The sequence below is a fragment of the Melanostigma gelatinosum genome, assembly GCF_949748355.1.
Source record: "Melanostigma gelatinosum genome assembly, chromosome: 2".
Taxonomy (NCBI): Eukaryota; Metazoa; Chordata; class Actinopteri; order Perciformes; family Zoarcidae; genus Melanostigma; species Melanostigma gelatinosum.
The window spans coordinates 464,564-489,058 of NC_136635.1; the positions used below are offsets into that span (position 1 = coordinate 464,564).

A 24,495-nucleotide genomic window follows, 5' to 3' on the forward strand; every position below is an offset into this window, starting at 1 on the left:
GCTATTACTGCTACCATCAATATTATCACTACCACTACTGCTATTACTACCACTACGACTATTACTTATACTACAACTGCTACTACTGCTATTCATGCTACTACCAGTACTAATACTATGACAGCTATTCGTACGACTGCTACTAGTACTACTACTACTGCTACTTCAAATACTGCCATTACTTTTACTACTACTACTGTTATATTAAATACTACGACCACTACTACAGCTATTACTACTACTACTGATACTAGGCTACTACTTCTTCTAAATACTACTACTTCTTCTAAATACTAATACTTCTTCTTAATACTAATACTTCTACTACTAATGATGCTTCTACTACAACTACGACTTATACTACTACTATTACAAATATCACTACTGCTACGACTACTACTTATTCTAATGCTACTAATACTTCTACTACTACTAATACTTCTACTTCAAATACAACTTCTACTACTATTACTACAAATATCACTACTTCTGAAATTTGTTTAAGCTACAGAAATTGTTCAAATATCATTGAAGGCTTAAGGATGTGATGTTTTTACAAATTAAAAACATTATACAGACAGGCTGTTCAGCTCTTTCAGGAGAGGGGTGCTTTGACTTTTCATATTTGTAATCTTTAAACTTTTTGAATTAAGCTTTTTGCAATTTTCTTTTGAATGGGATCTCTATGGAGAAAATCTTCAAATCCTGTTGTACTTCAACTTTCAAAGCCTTCTTCTTCCTCATACTTTCAGCTACAGACACCATAGTTAGACATTTCAACGAGAAGGTTTTTCAGCAGTGCAGTTTAAATGCTTTCGAGCTTCAACATTTTTCAAATAGATAGTCTCCCATTTCTTAATTTTCAGCAATTTTTTCACAATTAATTTCAGCTTTCAGCATTCCAACGCATTTTCACCAGGAAATGCTTTTTCTAGTTCCACTATTTCTTCCGTCCCCCGTTTCGTCGCAACGCTTCTTCTTCTTCATTTTTTAAGCTACAGAAACCGTTCAACTATCAAAATGTTCAGCTCCTTCAGCTCATCTCTGCTATGACTTTTTCTATTTTTAACCTTTAAACTTTTTGAATTATTAAGCTTTTTACAACTTTTTTTTGAATGGGTTTCTATGGAGAAGATTTTCAAATCCTTCAAAAACTTCAAAAACTTTCAAATCCTTCAACTTCCTCATACTTTCAGCGACAGACACCATTTCAACTTTCAAATGTTGAGAAAACCCTCAACTATTGCCAACATGATTCAGCTTTTTGATATCTTTTAAACTTTTTGAACTGCAGCAATTTAACTTTTATGATTTTTCAGCCCTTTTCTGACTTTATAATGGGTGTGTATTGCGCAGCTTAGAGTGCTTGATGTCACCGCTAGAGTGTAGAGCAGCTTGAGATTCTTGTGAAAAAAACATTTGTGTTTTGCCACTGTGTCCACAATCTTCACTCTTCATGCATAATTTCTGGATGTAGAAGTAGCTAATATTGTCCTTGTCGTAGAAAAATTACTGTAGAATCCCACAGATTTCCACATTTGACACAGAAGCCGTTAATTGAGAGCAAAACCAACTTTCTGTTTTTGCAAAATTTTGCTTCAAAAACATCTTCCACAGAACACGGTACCCCATTTCTAGATCGCCAGTTAAGCCACATTTTTTACACTACACACACTTTTTACAGAATCTGTTCTTCAACTCATTCTTCCCCTCAATTATTAATATCGGAGCAATAGGAGCTACGGTTATGGGAGTTTTGATGATTTGTTTGAGAGGTGTTTCCTTGTTTTATCTCCATGAAATGGCTTCAGGCACACAGGTGTTTGCGATTGAGCCAATTAGTGATGTTGATAAACACACAGACTCACAGACACACGCGCGCATCCACTCCTCTCCCTCTCTCTCTCTGTCTCTCATACAGTCATTCAGGTCTTAGGGATCTTTAGAGGTCTTTCCCTCCTCCTCCACCCCCCCCCCACACACACACCCACACCAACCCCATTTTAAAATAAAAGCCGCACACACATGATTTGTTGCAGCTGTTACGTGTTGCATCTCGGCCAATCAGACATGAGTATTCTGATAAGTTTCCTGATTCGAGTGACATTTACACACACCGCAACACAAGAGGGAGAGGTGAGGAAAGACATGGCAGAGCAGGACAACAGTCGTGTAAGCTGTAAAAGATAAAACATCGGACAATCTCCAAATGAGAATGTTTGCCAGAGATATCAGAGCCTCTCTCTCTCTCTCTCTCTCTCTCTCTCTCTCTCACTAATTCTTTCTTCTCTCTCTCTCCCTGTCTATGTCTCTCTCTCTCATACGTCATTCAGGTCTTAGAGACTTTTAGAGGACCCCCCCCCCACACACACACACACCCCATTTCAAAATAAAAGCCCCAAAGAGTGAATTGTAATTGAAATGCTTGTGATGAAGCCAGGCATTTAATAACCTCTGTTTATGTGTGTCAGCCATTATGATTATGTCTCCTCTCCCCCTCTCCCCCCCACCCAGCACCACCCTTTCAAAATAAAAGCCCCATGGATTAACTGTATTTAAACAAGCTCAAAATTTGGCTTTTTTGTTAAAAGAATTAATGCTCTTACTAATACTGCGACAACTATTACTGCTGCTGCTAATATAGTAGTACTACTACTGCTACTACTACTTCTACTATAATGTTTGCTGTTGCTATTACGACTACTGCTCCTGCTATTACTGCTACCATCAATATTATTACAACCACGACTGCTATTACTACCACAACTACTATTACATATACGACAACTGCTACTACTACTGCTATTCATGCTACTAAAAGTAGTAGTACTACTACAGCTATTGGTACGACGCCTACTAGTACTACCACTGCTACTTCTTCTACTGCCATTACTATTACTACTACTACTACTACTTCTACTACTGCTACTGTTATATTAAATACTACGACCAATACTACAGCTATTACTATGACTGCTGATACTACGTCTTCTATTCCTTCTTCTAATTACGAATACTTCTACGACAAATAATACTTCTACTACAACTACAAATATCACTACTGCTACTACTAGTACTTCTTCTAATGCTACTGATACTTCTACGAATAATACTTCTACTACAACTTCTACTACTACAAATATTACCACTGATGACATTTTTTAAGCCACAGAAACCATTAGAATATCAAAATGTTCAGCTCTTTCAGGAGAGGGGTGATATGACTTTTCATAGTTGGAATCTTTAAACTTTTTGAATTATTAAGCTTTTTGCAATTTTTAAAAAATTGGATATCTATTTTCAGCAATGTTTTTGCAATTAATTTCAAATTTCAGCATTCCAACGCATTTTCAGCAGGAAATGCATTTTCTAGTTGCCTTTACCACTCTTCTGGCGCGTCGCAGAATACTTCTTGCTTGGAAATCTCCAAGTTCACCATCTCAGTCTGCCTGGCTTAAGGATGTGATGTTTTTTTTAAGTCTTGAAAAAATTAAATATGCACTTAGAGGATGTAATGACAATTTCGCTAAGAAATGGAAACCTTTCATTTCATATTTTCAGAATCTATTCATGTTGCCTACCGAATGAGATATGTCTGGTAATTTGTACTGATTTCTCTGGTCCTCTGTCCTTCCCTTATCTGTCTGATTAATTGCAATTTAACCTAACTACTGAACTGTTGTTTTACAATACTGTACTACATAAACTTTACGTAAACAAATGTGAAGGCCTTGTCTGTGGGTGGGTTTGTGGGTGTTCTGATTTAAGTAGCTCTTTGTTTTCTGTTTTTATTTTGTTTGTTTTATGTTTTTTGCTTTTCTTTCTTCTTATTTTCTAACACGTGCACGTAACACGTGCACAAAAAATGAAAATACTTGCTCTTTGATTTTTATGTCATATGGTGCATTCTCATCAATAAAGTATATAAAAAAAATTAAAAAAGGAAGAGCGGCCTTCAATTTGAGGATTGGCAGTTCGATCCCCTTTACAAAGAACTCTATCATTTGATTTGTGTGCTTATTAATTATTAGTCTCCATACACCCTGGGCAGGTGACACCTTGCATGGCAGCCCTTGCCATCAGTATGAATGGGTGTGAATGGGTGATCGATGAGATGTAGTGTTAAAGCGCTTTGAGTTTTCGGACGATGAGAAAAGCGCTCTACAAGTACAGCCCATTTACCATTTTACAGGATGTATCAATGTATGTGTATATATCAGTGGTGGGCCGTCAGGGCAAGCAAAGCCTTCTCTGCTGGCCTAAACAGAATCACAAAATTATAGCCATTTTATAATTTAATAGATTTTCAAAAATACACTACATGTATTATCATTTTTTTACATCTGCAGTAGCGTTACTACTGTGTTAATTTGTCTATGGTGTCGTTTTTATGATGTGGTTAATATTGTTCCCTCTGATGTGAATAATATTTGAATGGCTCGTGCTCTTCAGTGTGCGGTGTTGTAGCGCTGCAGTGTTGCTGGATTGATTTGTCATGCTTTGATGTCATATGTGACTGGTTCTTGTGAGTTTGTTCTTGTCATTGTGTTAAATACATTGATTTTGACTATATGCATCCCGTCATGCGCGGGATTAGGGTCGGACATTTGATTCTCTGTTTTGGCTGTTGTTTTCTTTAACAAAGCAAGAATGATGGTGTCAAGAAGAGTTGACCCCTCAGAGCTGCCTCGGTAACATGTTGGCGGAGAGTCAGGATATAAGAGCACAAAGCATATACTCAGAATAAAGTGTAATCAAAAGATAAAGTGTATGAATTATATAACGAAATGTTTAATCAATATGTAACGAATGTTTAAATGCATAGAGTGATTTAACAATTGTAATAAGTGTTTAACAAATGTTCTGTGTGACCGGAGCTGAGATAGAAATGTATAGTCAGAATGACTTGACAGAAATCAGAAACAGATGTTATGGGTGGAGTTAGGAAGAGACTGTTGCAAGAGATGAGTCATAGAGGCATGATACAGGATGAAGCCTGGACTTGTCCGGACTTGTTCAGAACCCAACGCCCTCTCCAGAGGGAGGGGGGATGAGATCATGTATTGAACAAGGGGGGCCGACAAAGCCCGAATGATAGATAAAAGGAGACATTTGCAGGCAGCACACTGGGATTTCAACACGGGTGCCGTCCAAGAGCACCGATGAGGAGATACGGACGATCGTAACTGATGTATTGAGGACTTCGTCTCTGTTCACGGAAAGAAGACCGCTGTTCGTGGACAATAAGATTTAAAGACGGAGGTTTCCTCTCCCCACTGCTCGATTCTTAACAACTGGACAACGGAGAAGACGCAGCAGCCCTAGAAAGACTTTGTACTGAGTTTTGAGGACTGTTGAACGGACTTCGCTGCGAGAGCAGGAGGACCGAGGGTCTGGCCAGACCTTCGCTCCTAACAACTCCAAAAGAACCTTTTCATCGCACCATTGAACATCCAGCTCCAACCGAGCCGTGTCGGCAACTAAAACTAATGAGTATAATCAGAGAAGAAAATTAACGTAACGAATCAAGTGTAGTGACTTTTTATGTGAGCTGTAGCTTAACCCTTGCAAACTAACTAAATATAACCTGCAATAAATATCTAATCTGCATTTAAAGTAAATTTCTCAAGTGCATTAATTTGCTCAAGTAGTAAAAAGTTCCTCGTGGCAGTAAAAAGTTAAATCCATTGTATGTCTAACAACTGAGTTCTGAAAGGTTATCCTAGAGACCGAATCCACTTAACAACCCCTTACGGTTTTAGAAATAAGTAATCCTAGCCGTTAAAACCTAACCTGGCATTTACCAAGAGCACGGATCCATAAGAGGGAAGCTGCCATAACCGACGCGACTGGTGGGAGCGCCCGGGGCCAGGACTGGTCTCTCGGCCGAGTGCGCTCTGACCGGAGGAAGCAGGGTAGACGTTGGGAGTAACGGCAGTTAGAAGAGCCAGGCGAGTTCCCTCGCAAGAACACCAGCTCGACAATCTTTTAATAGAGAGCTGAGTCAGTAAGTAGCCCCGTATCGGGCCAGGAGTACCCCAGGATCTAACAATGGTCTGGAGAAATGGGGATTGTGTGGCGATTGCTTTAGCCCTGTTTCAATCAGTAAGGAACAGCTAAACGCTGCGGGAGAGTTTGTAACTTGTGTGTTGCTGTTTTTTTCCCACTAAGCTAGTTTAGGGTCACATCGTGTGTAGAATATTTTTTTTCCAGGGTCGGAGTGTCAGAGAGCTGTCTGTTACGTCATGTGGGTTGACAGTTTGAGCGCAGTGTGTACACCGAAAACATTTGCCCTTCCATAACTCTAGATAAGGTGTGTTAGACAAACGTGTGTTTTCTCTAACCAACTTTATTGCTATACGACATGTGTAACCAGTGACATAGATTGGAGTGCATAAAGTCCAATAATGTCATATTATTTGAATTCAAAACCTCTACCTCCTCTAATAACCAACCTACAGAGACATAAAGCATATCAGTTGGATACTTAAACAGCACACACACACACTCACCCATTCCTTTGGTGTGGCTGAAGTTTCCTTTCACTATCCTACAGGAGCGCCCATCTCCGTTACATAAACCACAGCGGTCCTCTTTGGCTGAAGTTCCGATGATGCCGTCACAGCCAATTTTCTGAACACAACAAAACAGTAAAGAACAACAGTAAATCAAACATTGATGAGTTGCTTTTGTGATGTTCACTGACTTGTGAGTGTGTCTTTTTTGTATAATTTTAAATTTATATAGAAAAGAAAAATACATTGTATACAGGGAAAATGCCAGCTTATCCTGGTGTCATATGTAGTTCATCCAACCATCAGGAGGTGTTGTTAAAAGTAAATGAAAAATGGATGCACCAACCTCTATCTTGCATATTTCACATAAATATTAAACTCTCAGGAATTATATGAGAAAGGAAAATGAATTTGTTAATGGACTCAATCTTTATCAAGTCAGTTTCTATGATAATACCAAGCTAGAAAGTTGCCAAAAATGTATCCATTAAAAGCTGCTTAAGAGATGTCCGACTACTTGTTAAAGTATCTGGCCACTGAAGCCATGGATTTATTGAGTGTCCTTGCAATAATCCATACTGTAAAGGCCAACAGGGCATTTTACTTTTGCAGAAAGGCTCAGCCATCTGCTCTGTTTCTGTAACACACATTGATCAACACTCTGTCACAGTGAATGAAAGAAAGTAAACACGGCATTTGCAAAGCAGTAGTCTTCTGTTCAGTAATGAGACAAGGAGAAATAGAAGTTACCTGGATGTAACTCCAGCTCTATAAGCAGGTGTCCTTTCCACTCTAGCTGTCCCGTCTATCTCATAATAATTTGGCAAAATAGCAAAAACAGTTAAAGCTGCAAGCAGCGATGAACGGGCCCTCACTCCGCTGATTTCCTTTTGGTGGCTTTTTGACTTACAGTGAAAAGTGGCTTGTAGACATCCTCGGGCCATGACTGTTATCAAGCATGGCAAGTTTGGGACAGATTTGAGCAAGTCCAGTGGAGATCAGCTTGCTGTTTCATGGGAAGTCACGTAAAATGGCCACCACGGCTACACCATTCAATCAAACATAAAGCTTTTGATAACTTTTAATCACAAAGATATTTAGAATGTACTGAACACATTTGAAGTGGATCTGAAAAATTCCCTAGGAAAAGTTTGTTAAAGTATAGTGCCTAGAAATGGTGAAAAATGTATGGAAAATTCACACAAAGATCAAAATTGTAGACTTCCAGTATGGTTTACAGCAGCGGTTCCGAAACATTTTAGGCCACGCACCCACTTCTACATCCCGACCGGGTTCACGCACACCCAATCCCCCACACCTTAAAAAAAAAAGCAACAGAGCCTATTTATAGCCTCATAAAAATTGGACCAATGAGAGAACAGTTTGCTCGCACGTGCCGTTTGTTTACGAGATAAAAAACACAAGAAAACTTCCTGCACCGTGCCTTCGAAAAGGTAACGGACGTACACCAGAAGATTGGCCAGATTAGCCACATCTGTAGACTCATCTACTTGCAAAGAGTAAAACTCACTCTTCTTCACGCGACCGACTAATGTAGCCAGGATGTCTTCGGACAAAGCATCGATGCGGCGCGACAGTGCTGTTTGACACCGGGATCATGTCCAACTTTTTTGCTTCTCTCTCTCCAATCATACATTCCACCATGTCTTTGGCAGCTGGCAAGCACATGTCTTTGGCGATTGTGTGAGGTAGCCCCTTTCTTGCTATTCTGTAACTGACCAGATATGAAGCCCGTAGTGCGTTTTTTGTAGACCCAGCACATGAATGAGACTGCAGTTGTTTTGGGCTGTTTTGTAACTCATCCAATTTCGATATAAAAAATGTAAGCGGCTTTTGACTTGTACTGGCATGCTTGGTGTTCAGGTGGCGACCTAAATAAGAGGGCTGGCTAGTGTGAGGGCTAAGCTAGGCTGGCTAGTGTGTACGTAAAAGACTGGCGGCAGGAGCTGAAGCGCATTTATTTATTCAATTGTAAGTTTTTTATTTAAAATTTTAATCTTACAAAGGGAATTTTAATAATTCATGTTTTTATTTTGTGAAAAATCCCACTTACATTTTTTTAAATTATATCTAATATTAATTAGTACACCATTCAACCGTCCTGTCTCCTAAAAATTACGTTCCCCCAAAACTAAAATGCATTCTCAATTACATTTGACGAAAAACGTATTTTCTCCCCGATTACGTTTGTGTTTGATTTATTACATTGACTTGTTACAAATACGTTTCTAATCAACATTTTAACACTTTAACCTTTTTTCCCTCTCCACCACCGCCTCTCATTCTCCCTATTCCGCGGTCAGAATACTACTAGTAATATGAATACAATAAGTGCAATAAGCTAGTATGAATACAATAGATGCTAAGTAAGTGGAAGGCTCAGGGTAGGCCTTCTTGAAGAGGTGAGTTTTCAGCCTGCGCCGAAAGATGGGCAGCGACTCGACTCCGCTGTCCTGACGTCAGTGGGGAGATCATTCCACCACTGTGGGGCCAGGACAGAAAACAGCTGTGACAACCAGATCATTGTACAAGAATGTAACCCCATTCCAGTTATCGAGCAGACGAGATCAGAACCGTAGGTCAGAGCGACACCCCTCATCCAGATACACCAGATCAGGGGTCGGCAACCTTTACTATCCAAAGAGCCATTTTGTCCTATTTTCCACCAAATAAAATGTGTCTGGAGCCGCAAAAGCTATTTGATATCACAGCTTATGAAGTTGTATATATAGTTATATTATATACCGTAATTTCCGGCATATAAGCCGCTACTTTTTTTCACACGCTTTGAACGATTTTTACAACGGCTTTTACAACGATGCGGCTAATTTATGGATTTTCATAGGGTAACTAGCTTTGCGCCGCCAAAGTCGGATACGGATGTGTGTTAGAAAGCATGAGCCCACACCCGTGCTCGCTACTGGATTGGTCATTACCAGCCATGACGTCTCCGTCCCTGATTCGTCACACTCACTATCACGTGACCCGTACCCGGAAGAAAACAAACGGGCAGGGCGACCAGTAATTCATTTCAACATGGATAACTAATTTCAAGCGTTGCTGCTCGCAGTAAAAGTCTGCATTTCTGTGGAGGAATCAGCTGTTATTGGAGCGATTAGCGAGCGCCGTGACCAGCAGCGTCATCAGCCCTATTAAGCGGCCAAGCCAGTTAGCCGTAAATGCTATTCAGAGCTACGAGTTACAACAGTTGTTGCCTCGTTGCTTTTAGATTCTAATGAGAAGACACGCTGCTTCGTTTTACTTCCTCCGTTTGGTAGCCTTGAGAGACCTTAGTCTGTAAGTATGTCTGTATGAAGCATGAAAAGATCTACGAAGATATATTATATTCGCGAATGCTAATTGCGGTTAGCATTTCCCCATTGGCGGTAATGTTAAAATTAGCTTAGAAGCTAGCGAGTCGGACATGACATGATGTTCAGAGAAGAAGACAACTTTAGTACTGTTAACAGCACTGTTCTGAAAAAAAGCATTTGCGGTATGTATGTAGTTGTGGATGTTACCGGCATTTGTTTAATTAAAAGTTGAAAAAAATCTTTCCTGTAAAATCTTGCCGTTCAACGGGATCACCTGCGGCTTATAGACAAGTGCGGGTTATTTATGTACCGTTTCTTTTTTCTTTTAAAAATTAGCCGGTGCGGCCTATATATAGGTGCACTCTATAGTAGAAATTACGGTCTACAAAAACCATAGTTTGTTGTATTTATGAAAATATAGAACAAGAATAAAGACAATTCTTGACATTTTTTGCAATTTTACCTGATATAAAAATATCAAACTCTTATGAAGAGGAGAGTTTGCTGCAGCAGCTTAGAATTCGCTCATTTTCGCTCATCTCCAGCGTGACACTTTTCAGTACATGCTGTGTGCTTGTTCTGGAAGCATAGAGGTAAGCCAGCATCGTTGGCAGTGAAAGCAAATGAAAACGTCCACGCAGAGCTACACTCTCTATTTTCCTCCGTGATTTTTATTTTTTTGGATTTATCCATTGATAGTTTACAGAGGACGGGGGTCTGAAAATCATGATTAGCCACCTGCAGGGAAAAGCGCTTGACAGGGGATTTAACTGCCTGTGGGAATAATTAACATATAAGATTCTGTTCATTCTTGCTTATAAATTATATTCTCTCTGAACACGTTTCTCTTTTTGGAGAACGTCATGTGAGATAACTTCTTCGATCAGTGCAATGTTCCTGCTCTTCTTTCTATTTCCTTGTCTCAGCCCCATGTGTCATGGTGTGTGTAAACCTCGCTTGAATCATCAAACTTGTCAGAATACCCATATTTGATTGGCTGAGCTGTATCACGTGATGCGATTTGCAATGCATTGGTCGGTGTGTTTCCTGCACCGCCGAACAAGTGCCGTAACTGTGAGGATTTGTGTCTAGCTCTGCTGTATTTCCCTCAGTAGTGTCCTCCTACGAGTCCCGCCCACTGCCGCGCCTCTCTCCGTAGGCACAGCTGTGCCTCATCTCCTGTGATCGCCTCCAGCTGACATAAATACTCCTGTCACTCTCATTTCAGTTGTCAGTCCGTCCGTTTACCTACCTGGTATTCCGACCCGTGAGTAGTCCATTTGTTCACTCTCTGAAGATCCGCTACTAACGATGCATTTAGTTTTTTTTCAACTTGCCTGCCGTACAGTGTCGAGCCTCGGGTTTTCACCTGTACGAGGAAGCCTTCCAGTTAGTTCCTCGGAGATCAACTGTGTAGTCTTGGCGTTCCTGTGTCGAGCCTCGGGTGTCACACAGACGATCCAGCCTGCCTGCCAGCCGCAGACGCGGACCGGCCACTTCCCGGCTGAGATCCGAGCGGAGCGCGAGGACGCGCCTCCGTACTGACGTTTGACAGTTTTCCTGTCGGCTTCGTCTGCCGCTCAGCAGGATTAGCCACTTTCCGGCTTGGAACCGTGCGGAGGCGTGGCGACGCCTCCTATTGACTTTGTCCATTTCCTGTCTTTTACCTTGACTGAGAGAAATAAATTATCGTGGTTTTGAAATAGAACTCTGCTGTCTGAGTCTGCATTTGGGTCCATGAACACACCACATCATAACAGTAACGGCTGAATAAGAGGCGCCGGTTAAAGTATAAACTTGGTGCCCAATATGTATAATTCCGAATTATCTATCGGTTTTTAGTTCCTGGGTCCGGATCCGGTGCGTCAGTTGGGGACCTCAGGGAGCCGCAACAGAGAGGCTAAAGAGCTGCAGGTTGTCGACCCCTGATCCAGGTGAAATGTACCGCTGGGGATGCTATTTAGAATATTTGTAGGGGGCGCTATCAAGACAAAACGTGTCATTTTCTTTTCCATTTCTTATTATTATACATACAGATATGGGCAGTACTGCTGAAAGGTTTGAGTAGATGACAAAGCTTGGAAGCTTGCTTGCATAGTGCACCGTTTGTTGAATTGGAGGGCCATATCAGAACCCACTCCAGCTCAGTCAGACTTTCATGTTCCTCCTCCAGCCAGACAGTCTATTTTCATAGCTTCATGAAAATATTCCTCTCTCCTTTTCCTGTCTGCTTCCTCTTTTTTTGACTCTCCCTCTTCTTGCCAGCATTTTCATAGCATGCCTGAGTCTTACATGCCAGGCTTAGAAAAAACATCCACGCCTCCTCCTCCCTCTGCAACCTCAGAATCTGCCAACTTCTCTTTGTGTGCAACTCACAGTATCTATCATCCAACCCTTCAACAGCTTCTCCCTCTCAGATGAAAGTCAGAACCAGTGTTCTGCTTGAAATGTTTTCACAACTGAAAAACTTCAAATGTGAAGGACTTAGCACAGAAAATGAAAAAAAAATGATTTGGGATTTTGTAAATTTGTTAAAAAGTTTTTAAGGCATATTGGATGAATAAATGCACATAATACCTGACTATGTAAGTGTTCACAAAGGGTAAATACAAATACATATATAGCAATCAGATATGAGTTGATTATTGCGTTGTCTCGAGATAAGAAACAAAATTATTAACTTGGGATCTCGCAATAACAGCATTATAAACAAATTGCCAGCACAACAGTTCTCAGCTTCCGTAGAGTTCCTTCACAGCAAAGAAGAAGTTTTCTTTTGGAACTTATTTCTAAACCGAGTTAAGTATAAGTATTTTTTTTTCTATTCGGGTCCCACTGCTTTTTAAGGTTGAGTTCATTGATATAAAATAGTTAAGAGGGTGGGGCTGAGGTTGCAGCCTTGCTCCTCTGTGTTTGTCTCCAATTCTCCAATTTCTTATTTCAATAGACTTTCCCTGTAAGCCATCTCTAAGCCAAGTCTATTAGTTGAAAATGTAATCCCTCATTTCAAACAGATTTTAAAACTTTCATGACATCACTGCCAGAACAGCCTGCGGGAGTAATTTTGGGGTTAAGTGTCTTGCTCAAGGAGACATCGACACGAGCAGAGCCGGGGGTCGAACCACGATCCTCTGATTGAAGGACGACCACTGATCCACAGTCTCCACATGAATCCATTTTATTTTGTGGATGTGAATATTAACTCTCTAATGTTAGTGGGATAACCAGTGGTCTCCTGCAAAATTACAACATCAACATCCTTAACCTTGTCTATCAAGTCAAGGTTTCTAAATTGTATCAGTACCCAATTGTCAATGGAGTACAAAACCGAAAACATAAAACAATAGAAGTAGAGCTGAAAAGGATCAAGTGGAGATGGATCGGTCAGGTCCTCAGGTGACATGGAGCTATTTCCTGTCTTTGTTCAAGACCCTAACCTGTTGTTTTAATTTGAGAGCATAAGTTATTGATTTCACCTCAGATTTAGTAATGTTCTCCCTCAAAACTCACACTCAAATAGCCCCTTTTGCACTCAGGTATATTATTGCTTGGACATATTTCCTTTGCTCCAGCGTCAGCACGTTGCACGTGTGTGAGTTTTAGACTTTGGCTTTCTTGGTGGGAGGTTCACTGACGGCTATGGTGAAACATCTGCTCTCATTGTTTTTCTGCAACAACCCTGTCAAAATTCCCCAACCAATAGAATGTCAAACTTTAAATGTGCATCAAGCTAGCAGGAGCTAAGACTACAATAGAGCACTTTCAACATACGTCTGTTGTGTTGAAACTGTTCAGTTGATGGGAACTACAAGACCAAATCATAGCTACAGCTATGTAGATAGTTTAATGTGGGCCGACCATGGATGTAGTAAATTCAAGGGGCAGGCCGTAGTGTTCACAGCCTCAGTTTTAGCTAGTGTTAGAAGGCTAATGGCTCGCTCTTTGTGTGTAGCGCTGAACAAGAAATGGTTGATTCACGGCATCCTTGTCAACATACCGCAAAATAAAAAAAGTTGTATCAAGTAATAGTAGCCGGTGTAGTTATTATAGTAAAAGAAAAAGTATAGGTGCTCGTCTACTGTCATTTTATTATAAATGTTTTTCAAAAAACAAGGGAAGTGCATAAGAAAGCCTTGGCGTTCCAGGTTAAAGAGTAACTGCCCGTCTAAGGAGCTCTAAGAAATAAAGCGAACGCACCCGCAACGAGGCATGGATCAATTCAATGGTTAACACTAAAGCTGGAAATCGAGGGGCTACTCTATGGAATAGGCATCTCGGCTTAAAGAGATGCAGCTCATCTGGGAAGCTTTCCCTTTGGGCTCTTCGGAGGATGAGGAGCTCCACTTTATGGTTATCTGCAGCCGTGGGGCTGTTGTGCTGGTCTGCCGGCCCGTGAAATGCCAGTGCAGTAACTTCGATAAGCTCCCTCCAGGTGTTACACTTTTCAGCATCTGGAACTTGAGGCTCCACTGCTGAGGATGTGAATCCCCAGAAGCTCGACATCCAGAGTTACAATGCTTTGTTCTCGGCAGGAGGGAGTCAATCAGGTTCAGGCCCTTTAACTGGTATAACAATGCAGTCCCTCCCATTGTGGCCCACCATGTGATGCAGAATGTACCACGATTCTCCGTCTTGGGTGAGCACACTGGATTCTATAGCTTTAGCACTGAGCCTAAATGGACTAGCTTCTATATCTCTGCGTTGTAAGCTGTGGTCTACTTGGGATCCTTGGCCAACCGCCTCTATACTGCAAAGGCTGGGTATAACTGCCTCTCTAGTGACATGGAAGGAGGCCAATGTCCGTCTTACGAAGTAGAGGTGTGGCATGGCACTCAACCCACATCCATGCATGTAGTCTTTGTAGTAGGAGCTGGACTGTGGAGGATGATGTAGAGCAGAGGTAGCCAACACGGTGCCCGCGGGCACCCTGTCACCCGCAGGGACCACGTGAGTCGCCCGCAAGGCATGTTCTAAAAATAGCACGAGTCACAATGGAGCTCCGTCTAAAATTGTAGTTGCTGTTCTTTTTTAATCAAAAACGCTTGCATGAGTGTAGATTTTAAAATGACATAAAAGCGTTGGGTACCCGGAGGCGCACGGCGGACAGCCAGGACGAGGCCGCCGCACCGCACTAGGTTTTCAGGTTCCAAATGGTGGGCGCTTCCCGTTGGCGCCAGACGCGCACCGCGTGCGCACCCCGCCGTCAGGTCCATAAATCCTCGCAACAGGGCAACAACTCAGGGGTGGCGGGGGTAGAGGCGAGGCAACGCAATCCGACCTTACCACTGGATCATTCACCAGCAGGCGCTATGTGCAAAAATAACCGTCTTTGATCATGTGATGATACAAAAACATCAGAGCTGTGATACCTCTGACTTTCAAATGTTGAAACAGATTAACAGAAATAAAAGTTGCATGTTTAAATATGTATGTGTAGCTATACCATCATTGTTGTGGAAATCATTATTAATAATTATTGTGAGGAATACTTAACTGACATGTGATCAAACAGTCTCTTCACATATATTATTATTATTAAGGTGATCTGTGCAACTTTGTTATTCAGGAAGTTTGTATCAAATAAGTAGCCCTTCATACTACTCGGTACCCTTGAAGTAGCTCTCAGTTTAAAAAAGGTTGGTGACCCCTGATGTAGAGGCTCCTCATAACATGTGTCCGTATGGGGTAGGCCCACCTGAAATGGAAAAATCCCTATAAAGAGGCAGAGCACTCTTGGCAGCTGGTCTGCTCTGGATTGCAGCACTGGACGTTGTGTTGAACCTGATTCCCTGGAAGTCGTGCTTCACCTTGTCTAGGAGGCCGACCACATTGTTCTTCTGCGACTACTCTTCAGACTCGGGCCAGGGTGGTGGTGGTTCAGGCCACTCCTCTTCCTCGTTGTCTTCATCAGACAGCTGAGGGCATGACATGGACAGGCGGCAGAAAGTAGTTGGGCCACTCACCTGGAAAAGACTGTTGGTTTAGGGGCCTTATAAGAGTGGGACTGACTGGCTTTGCTTTCTTGAGGCTGTCTACAGTCTCCACAAGCATCCTCATGTCTTCTTAGAGTGAGTGAACCTGTTCAAAGTCTGTTCAAAGATGGCAAGCTGAGATTTGCAAAGCCGCATGTTATCCTCCCTTATCATCTCCAACTCCTGGTAAAGGCTGTAATAGCCATAGTGCTCTTCATACTCTAGCTCAGAGGTCCCCAACCTGTTTTGCACCACGGACCGGTTTCATGTCAGACAATATTTTCACGGACCGGCCTTCAAGGTGTGGCGGAAAAACACGACAAAATAAAATGATACGATCGGCATGAAAACAAATATAAAATGCATAAATAAATACAACTCACAATAACACTGAATCAGTGGGAGCCCTGAGCTTGTTTCTCTGCAACGAAACGGTCCCATCTGGGGGTAATGGGAGACAATGACACCCGAAGTGTGTTCCTTATGTCCAGTCTACTCCGTTTTGTTTTGATTGCTGTCACTGCAGAACATCCCGCTTCACAAAGAGGATGTGTGAAATGGAAGCAGGGTTTTCAGTGCTTTAGTGGAGATCTCAGGATATTCAGCCTTGATTTTAATCAAAAACACCAGCAGAGTTGTTGTCTCAAACATACTTTTACGGCCACCGTCATTTACAACCTCCATCAGCTGATCTTCCTGTTGCCACATATTCTGCAGAACGGGCTTGGCGCGTCAGAATTACTCCTGATGTTTAATCAGACTCCTGATGTTGTCTGTTAAATGAAGATTTCATTTTCTTGGAAGTTGTAGGCTCTTCTTCTGTCTCCTTAGTGGCCTTTCTCCCTTTGCAAAGAAGCTCTCCAAAAGTTATTTTGGAGAGTTTGCGCTAGTTTGCGGGCTTAACTCTTGAGGTAATGTATCACGTGACCGAGACAAGCGTCTTGACATGTCAAGAGGCACAGGCGGATGAAATTGCATGGTGAGTAAGGAGTGGTCAGATAAAGAGTGAGAGAAATCATCTGGACTAAAAAAAAAGATCGGTTCAAACTGATGGAAAAAAGTTAAATTCAGATCTGTTATTATTATTACAGCGCCAAAACAAAGAAAAAACGTAAAGTAAAAAGAAATCAGTCAGTCAGTCATTCTGTGAATCCATTCCAGGCTTTACTGCTGAGTTGCTGATGAATAACAAGATTCTGTAAACCACTCAGGAGAGTGGATATTGAGCGATTGGAGGACGACTGTCAGTGGAGGATATTTTGAAGGGTTTGATGGGATTAAATAACCTAACTGTGTTTCTACCACACGTATGAGCATGCTGGCCTGACTGATTTCTCTCCTGCTCTTTGCTTTCATGCTCTGAATGAAACTGGATGACGGATAAGGGAAGGGGGTTGAATTGAATATATGTCCAGTTTCAAGACAGAGGGGTGCCTGGTTGAACCTGAGTAATTCCCATGGCTGTCCCGTCATACATGGAAATAGCCTGGAACATTGGTCATTGCTCGTCTGCTCTGTCCATTGCTAAAGGATGATGGTTGAGCAAACCTTAGTGTAAGTCTAAAGGCCCAAACCCACTAAAAGTGTCTGACACGCTATTGTTTTAAACGGACGAACATTCACCAAAAGCTTTATAAGGTGCGTCAAACTGCTCTGGTGCCTCTCCTCCGACATGGTTTAAATTTTGGAGCGTCACATGAGGGACCCATCCACCAAAACCTGTTTTTTCTGCAGCTACACTTTCTAAAATGATGCATGTTTATTTAGCCAGAATGAAATAAAAGTTCTCACTGTTCAACAGGAACCCTCTCGTGAGTTTACACGTGTGTGATGATGTCTGTGTACCTGACACCTTCCGTTAACACACAGGTCAGCCTCATATGGTCCACAGGGCGTCCCATCCATCACTCTGTCAGCCATCAGGACCGGGACATCTCGACCCACAGGGCTGCAAAATAACACACACGGCTTCTCTGCTCATGCACACACACACGGCCCCACATAGACAGCAACACAAAATCATGTAAGGCACAAAAACAAACAAGACGCATTTCCATTCAATGCTATTTAATATGTAATAAACCCAATGGAGGATGTCCTCCCATGGGCTTGTTACCAATATATAATATTCACATCGTATTGGCAGCATCCCGTTCCGGGTGAGCAGAGTGCAGCAGCACTTTAGTCCCGCCGTGGGTCCAGCAGAGCCCACGTTATCATTCTTTCCCAGCGGCATGCTGCCATGGTTAAAAATGCAATGTGGACCTGTGTCTACCCCTTCTGCCAGTGAGAGTAAATATAAAAACACTGTTGACATGTGCATATCCCAGGTAAAATAATGGTTCACTCAAACAAACAGTGCAATAGTTTTCAGTTGTACCCCTATCCAAAATCCATCCTGCCGATATAATGAAAGGACCCTTTTGAAAAAAACAAACACCTGTGGATGAAAGAGCCACAACAGTAATTGAAGGTAGGCCTTACGCCTGGCTGCTCCTCTCGGCCCAGTCCCTACTGGTTGTCACAGGTAGAACTGTACCAACACACAAAAACCCTATTGCACTAAATTAACGTTATTAAAAACTTGAATTGGATATGACTAACCCTAGCAATATAAATCCTTTGAATTGTGAAATAACGATGTGAAATGTATTGGGGTTATGAAATGTTGATTGTGATGGATTCATTGGTGTTGAGAACCTTAAATTAAGGACAAAAAATGTGGTACTTAGTATTTGTCAGATTTTTAGTCAATGGAAAAACAGTATTTGAACCTAAAAAAAAGCTCAAATACCACAACTTTTGTTTTGGGAGGCCTTATTATTTATTTTTGTTGTTTGTCTTAATTCTTTATTATTGTCAAGTGTTTTTGTCCTAAATCTATTTTCCATCACAAACCGGTAAATTAAGTTTTGTGTGCGTCATTCAAATTTCACCATCTGAATCGTCAAACCTACACTAGCAAATAGTTCATGCTATATGTGCTTTTTGTACACCAACTGGCATCTCACGCAGCCAGGAGCTCCTTATTGCTCCCAAAATGTCGGCGTAAATTTCCAAATAGGTATTATTTGGATAAGCTGATTACATATTGGTAAACTAAAGAGTTACTTTCTTGCTTGGAAAATTATTTTACTTTTGAAAAGAATTTCATCAAAGGACGATGAAGTTGGCAACGCTTAGCAAAGCAATCACACTGCCTCATCAAATGGAAGTAAGACAGCACAAAATTATGCAATGCGGAAGTGCCCTATAGTTAAGGCAAAACATAAGGTGAATACAGTGGTCAAGTACTTCCTACTTCTCAATGGCACCCTGGTGTACTTTGTCACAAACGTTGTCTGTTTGTGACAAAGTACACAGACAGAGAGAAGTTTGAATCATTTGTATTCATGGCTGGTAATTTAATTTGTCACAGAGTAGGATCTTTTGTGTCACTCTTTCTAACTCTGTATCTGGATCGCCTTCTCTTTCTTGTGGTGTACTATAACTTTCAGGTAAGCGTCAGAATACATGGTTTAAGATGACATTATAGGAGGGATAGTCATTTTCCATAGCTTAAATGAGTACTGATTTAGCTATGCATTTCAATGGAAGTGCATACCATGCTAGAATGTTCACTAATTATCATTACTGTAATTATTACAGTAGTAGACAATTCCAACTTTTCTTTTAACGTCTGTGTAATTACTGGACATTCTCGTCAAAGTTGCGCTCACCTTAATGCATGCAGCGAAACGCCGACGGAGAGGGAAACGGGCCGGAGTGCTTGTACGTCTTCGCTCACATGGATTTCGTACACCGCTGCCGGGCATATTTCTCTCCAACGTCCGCTCACTGTGCAACAAACTGGACGAACTTCAGCTACTGGTGGGGAGAGACAGAGACTTTTCTTCATCCTCCGTTCTGTGCTTCACTGAGACCTGGCTCTCTGGATCGATACCCGACTCTGCGCTCCAGCTGGCTGGCTTCCAGCTGTTCAGAGCGGACCGCGACACGGAGCTCTCCGGAAATCGAAGGGTTGAGGAATCTGTTTCTACTCCAACAGTGGCTGGTGTAACGATGTGACAGTGATCCTACAGCACTGCTCTCCTGATCTGGAATCCTTCATTATAAAGGGTAAACCATTTTACTCCCCCCGCGAGTTCGCTTCATTCATTCGGATCGGTGTTTACACGCCGCCGCAGAGCAACGTGCAGGACGCACAGCGGACACTCGCTGATCAGATACGGTGCGTGGAGCGGACGTACCCGGACTCTCTTGTTATTGTCCTTGGCGACTTTAACAAAGGAAACCTCAGCCATGAACTCCCTAAATACCGTCAGTTTATTAAATGCCCTACCAGAGAGGAGAACATTCTGGAGTACTGTTACACAACAATCAGCGGGGCCTATTACACCGTCTCTCTTGCTGCACTGGGACTCTCTGACCACGTCATGGTCCATCTGATTCCCTCATACAGGCAGAAACTAAAGCTCTGCAAACCTGTGGTAAGGAAGTTCAAGAAGTGGACCAGTGAAGCTATGGAGGACCTTCGGGCGTGTTTGGACTGTACAGACTGGGATGTATTCAGGACTGCTACCAACAGTCTGGATGAGTACACAGAGGCTGTGACTTCATACATCAGCTTCTGTGAGGACAGCTGTATTCCAACAAGTACCAGGGTGAGCAAACACTGGTTCACAGCACTCAGACAGCTAAAGCTGCAGAAAGATCAGGCTTTCAGGAGTGGGGACAAGGACTTGTACAAAGAGTCAAAGTACAGGTTCAGCAAGGCAGTGAGAGATGCTAAACAACTGTACTCGGAGAAACTGCAACATCAGCTCTCAGCCAATGACTCTGCTTCTGTCTGGAGAGGTCTCAGAAAGATCACCAACTACAAGCCTAAGACCCCCCACTTCATGAACGATCTCCGCCTGGCAGACGAGCTGAGTGAGTTCTACTGTCGCTTTCAAAGACAATAGGACAGTCTTGACTCCAACCCCCTACAGCCCCAACACCAGACCACCAGTCCCCCCTCCCCCAGCTCAGCAGGGGCCCATGCAGCTGTATCACCCATACCAGCGCCCACCCCCCCCCCCCTCCCCTCCCCCCCCCTCCCCAGCGACGGCTCTCTCTATTCTGGAGAGAGATGTAAACAGGCTTTTTAAAAAACAGTACCCCCGCAAAGCAGCCAGCCCAGACTTGGTCTCCCCCTCCACCCTGAAGCATTGTGCTGATCAGCTGTCTCCGGTGTTTACAGACAGTTTCAACACCTCCCTGGAGACTTGTCACGTTCCTGCATGCTTCACGGTCTCCACCATCATCCCTGTCCCTAAAAAAACAAGGATCACAGGACTTAATGACTACAGGCCTGTCGCCCTGACCTCTGTGGTCATGAAGTCTTTTGAGTGCCTTGTCCTGTCTCACCTTAAAACCCTCACCAACCCACTCCGGGACCCCCTGCAGTTAGCCTACAGAGCCAACACATCTGTAGATGACGCAGTCAACATGCCCATCACTTCATCCTCCAGCATCTGGACTCCCCAGGAACCTACGCCAGGATCCTGTTTGTGGACTTCAGCTCTGCTTTCAACACCATCATCCCGTCTCTGCTGCATGACAAGCTCCCCCAGCTGCAGGTGCCCGACTCCACCTGCAGATGGATCACAGACTTCCTGTCCAACAGGAAGCAGCACGTGAAGCGGGGAAAGCACGTCTCAGCCTCCAGTACCATCAGCACCGGTTCCCCCCAAGGCTGCGTTCTTTCCCCTCTGCTCTTCTCCCTGTACACCAGCGGTTCCCAAACTTTTTAGGCCGCGCACCCCCTTCTACATCCCGACCGGGTTCGCGCAACAGTGTTGTTGGACACCGGGATCATGCACAACTTTTTTTGCTTCTTTCTCCCCAATCATACATTCCACCATCTCTCTGGCAGCTGGCAAGCACACGTCTTCGGCGATTGTGTGCGGTAGCCCCTTTCTCGCTATTCTGTAACTGACCAGATATGAAGCCCGTAGTGCGTCATTTATAGACCCAACACATGAATGAGACTGCAGTTGTTTTTGGCTGTTTTGTAACTCCTCCAATTTCAATATAAACAATGTAAGGGGCTTTTGACTTGCACTGGCATGCTTGGTGTTCAGGTGGCGACGTAAATGAGAGGGTTTCAGACAGCTGTTAGCCAGAACCTCACTGCACACCACGCACTGTGGCTTTGGGGAATCTGCGTTGCCAATCCAAGTGAAGCCCAGACACAGATACTTTTCATCATATTTCCTCTTTTTTTTCCCAGTCTGATGCTCTCTCGCGTTTCCTCTTTTTCACCTTGACTCCGCGATGGGCCGATGTGCTCCCGATTTGTCTGTGCAATCCCTTCCTCCTTTTCGGTCTCCTCCGTTTCATCTTCCTCTGACTCTGGCTCGATTTCTTCTCCCGGTCTCTCCCCAACGCACCTCTCCGTTCCCCTCGCCTCCGATTCCTCTCTCTCCCTCTCTCTCTGTCCCTCTCCTCTTTTACGACTGATGGCTTCAGATGTCCCACCAGACAGTTTCCCCGATTTCAGCCAGTTTAGCATATTTAAATGAATGTTGCTGAATGCATGAAGTTCGCTGTTAGCTGACGTTAGCTGCACAAGCTAGGCTGGCTAGTGTGTACGACTGGCGGCAGGTGGCAAGACTGCCGGAAGGAGCTCAAGTGCATTTATTAAATTGTACGTTTTTAATTTAAAACCTTACAAAGGGGATTTTTATAATTCATGTTTTTATTTTGTGAAAAATCCCACTATTTTCTAAACAATATTTAATATTATTACACCATCAGATGCCATTACACTTTTCCTCTCGCGCACCCCCTAGAGGCAGCTCGCGCACCACACTTTGGGAATTCCTGCTGTACACCAACAGCTGCACCTCCAGTCACCAGTCCGTCATGCTCCTGAAGTTCACGGATGACACCACCCTCATTGGACTCATCTCTGGTGGGGTTGAGTCCGCCTACAGGTGGGAGACTGACCATCTGGTGACCTGGTGCGGGAGATGGTTGTGGATTTCAGGAAGAACGTAGCCCCACCTGCCCCTATCACCCTGTGTGAATCCCCCATCAACGTGGTGGACTCCTTCCGCTTCCTGGGCTCCATCATTTCCCAGGACCTCAAGTGGGAGCTTAACATCAGCTCCATCACCAAGAAGGCTCAGCAGAGGATGTACTTCCTGAGGCAGCTGAAGAAATTCAACCTGCCAAAGTCAATGATGGTGCATTTCTACACAGCCACCATTGAGTCCATCCTCTGCTCCTCCATCACCGTCTGGTACGCTGCAGCCACGGCTAAGGACAAGGGCAGAGTGCAGCGCATCATTCGCTCTGCTGAGAGGGTGATTGGCTGCAATCTGAGACTCCCGAGATACTGTCTGTATCTAGGGTGTTCATGGCTGAGGTTTCCTTTGTTAAAGTCACCAATAACTAAAGAGTCCGGGTTGGTCCGCACCACACGCAGTATCTGTTCGGCGAGTGTCCGCTGTGCTTCCTGCACGTTGCCCTGCGGCGGCATGCAAACACTGACCAGTATGAATGAACAGTTTACAGTTTACGATAAAAGATTCCAGATCAGGAGAACAGTGCTGTAGAATCACTGTCACATTGTTACACCAGCCACTGTTTGTATAGTCACAGATTCCTCCACCCTTCGATTTGCCGAAGACTTCCGTGTCGCGATCCGCTCTGAACAGCTAGAAGCCAGCCAACTGGAACGCAGAGTCCAGTATCGTTCCACAGAGCCAGGTCTCAGTAAAACACAAAACGGAGGATGAAGAAATGTCTGTCTTTCCCCACCAGTAGCTGAAGTTCGTCTAGTTTGTAGCACAGTGAGCGAACATTGGAGAGAAATATGCCCGGCAGCGGTGTACGAGATCCACGTGTGCAGAGACGCACAAGCACTCCGGAAAGTTTCTCTGTCCGACGGTGTTTCACTGCATGCGTTAAGGTGAGAGCACCTTTGACTAGAATGTCAAGTAATTCCACAGAAGTTAAGTTGAAAGTAAGTCCGCTGGAGTTGTTCCCCTGATGTTTATGAACTCATCTCTGGTGAAAGAGCTCCGGTTATCACAGCAGAAAACAGTGTTTACAACAAAGACAACACAAAACATTGAGCACCAACACCTATATCAATACGTTATAATAATAACAATAATACATTTTATTTATATCGCGCTTTTCATGACACTCAAAGACACTTTACAGTAAAATCATCATATATAAAAACAATACACTAAAAACAAAGTACACAATAATAGTCACACATTAAAAGCAGTTTTGAACAGGTGAGTTTTGATTTGTGATTTGAATGTGGAAAGGTCAGTGCAATCTCGGATGTTTTTGGGGAGAGAGTTCCAGAGGGAGGGGGCAGATATGGAGAAGGCTCTGTCGCCCCATGTCCGGTGCTTGGTCCTGAGCGGAAGGGACAGGAGGTTGGCATCAGAGGAGCGGAGCCGGCGGGATGGAGTGTGGTGGTGAAGCAGGTCGGTGAGGTAGGAGGGGGCCTGATTATGGAGGGCTTTGTGAGTGAGGAGAAGGATTTTGTATTGGATCCGTTGTGGGACGGGGAGCCAGTGGAGGTTCTGGAGAACAGGGGTGATGTGGTCACGGGAGCGGGTGTGGGTGAGCAGGCGAGCAGCAGAGTTCTGGATGTACTGGAGT

General features: G+C 43.3%; 1 protein-coding gene across 1 annotated transcript in view; it reads right to left on the reverse strand.

Annotated features, from left to right (window-relative positions):
- adamts17 (ADAM metallopeptidase with thrombospondin type 1 motif, 17) overlaps positions 1–24,495 on the reverse strand; it is a 270,965-nt gene that overhangs the window by 90,905 nt on the left and 155,565 nt on the right. Inside the window, exons 14-15 of the mRNA XM_079292165.1 lie at positions 17,668–17,795; positions 6,513–6,633 (exon numbers count right to left, since the gene is read on the reverse strand). Coding sequence (XP_079148291.1) covers positions 6,513–6,633; positions 17,668–17,795 — 249 coding nt within the window. The remainder of the gene's footprint in view (positions 1–6,512; positions 6,634–17,667; positions 17,796–24,495) is intronic.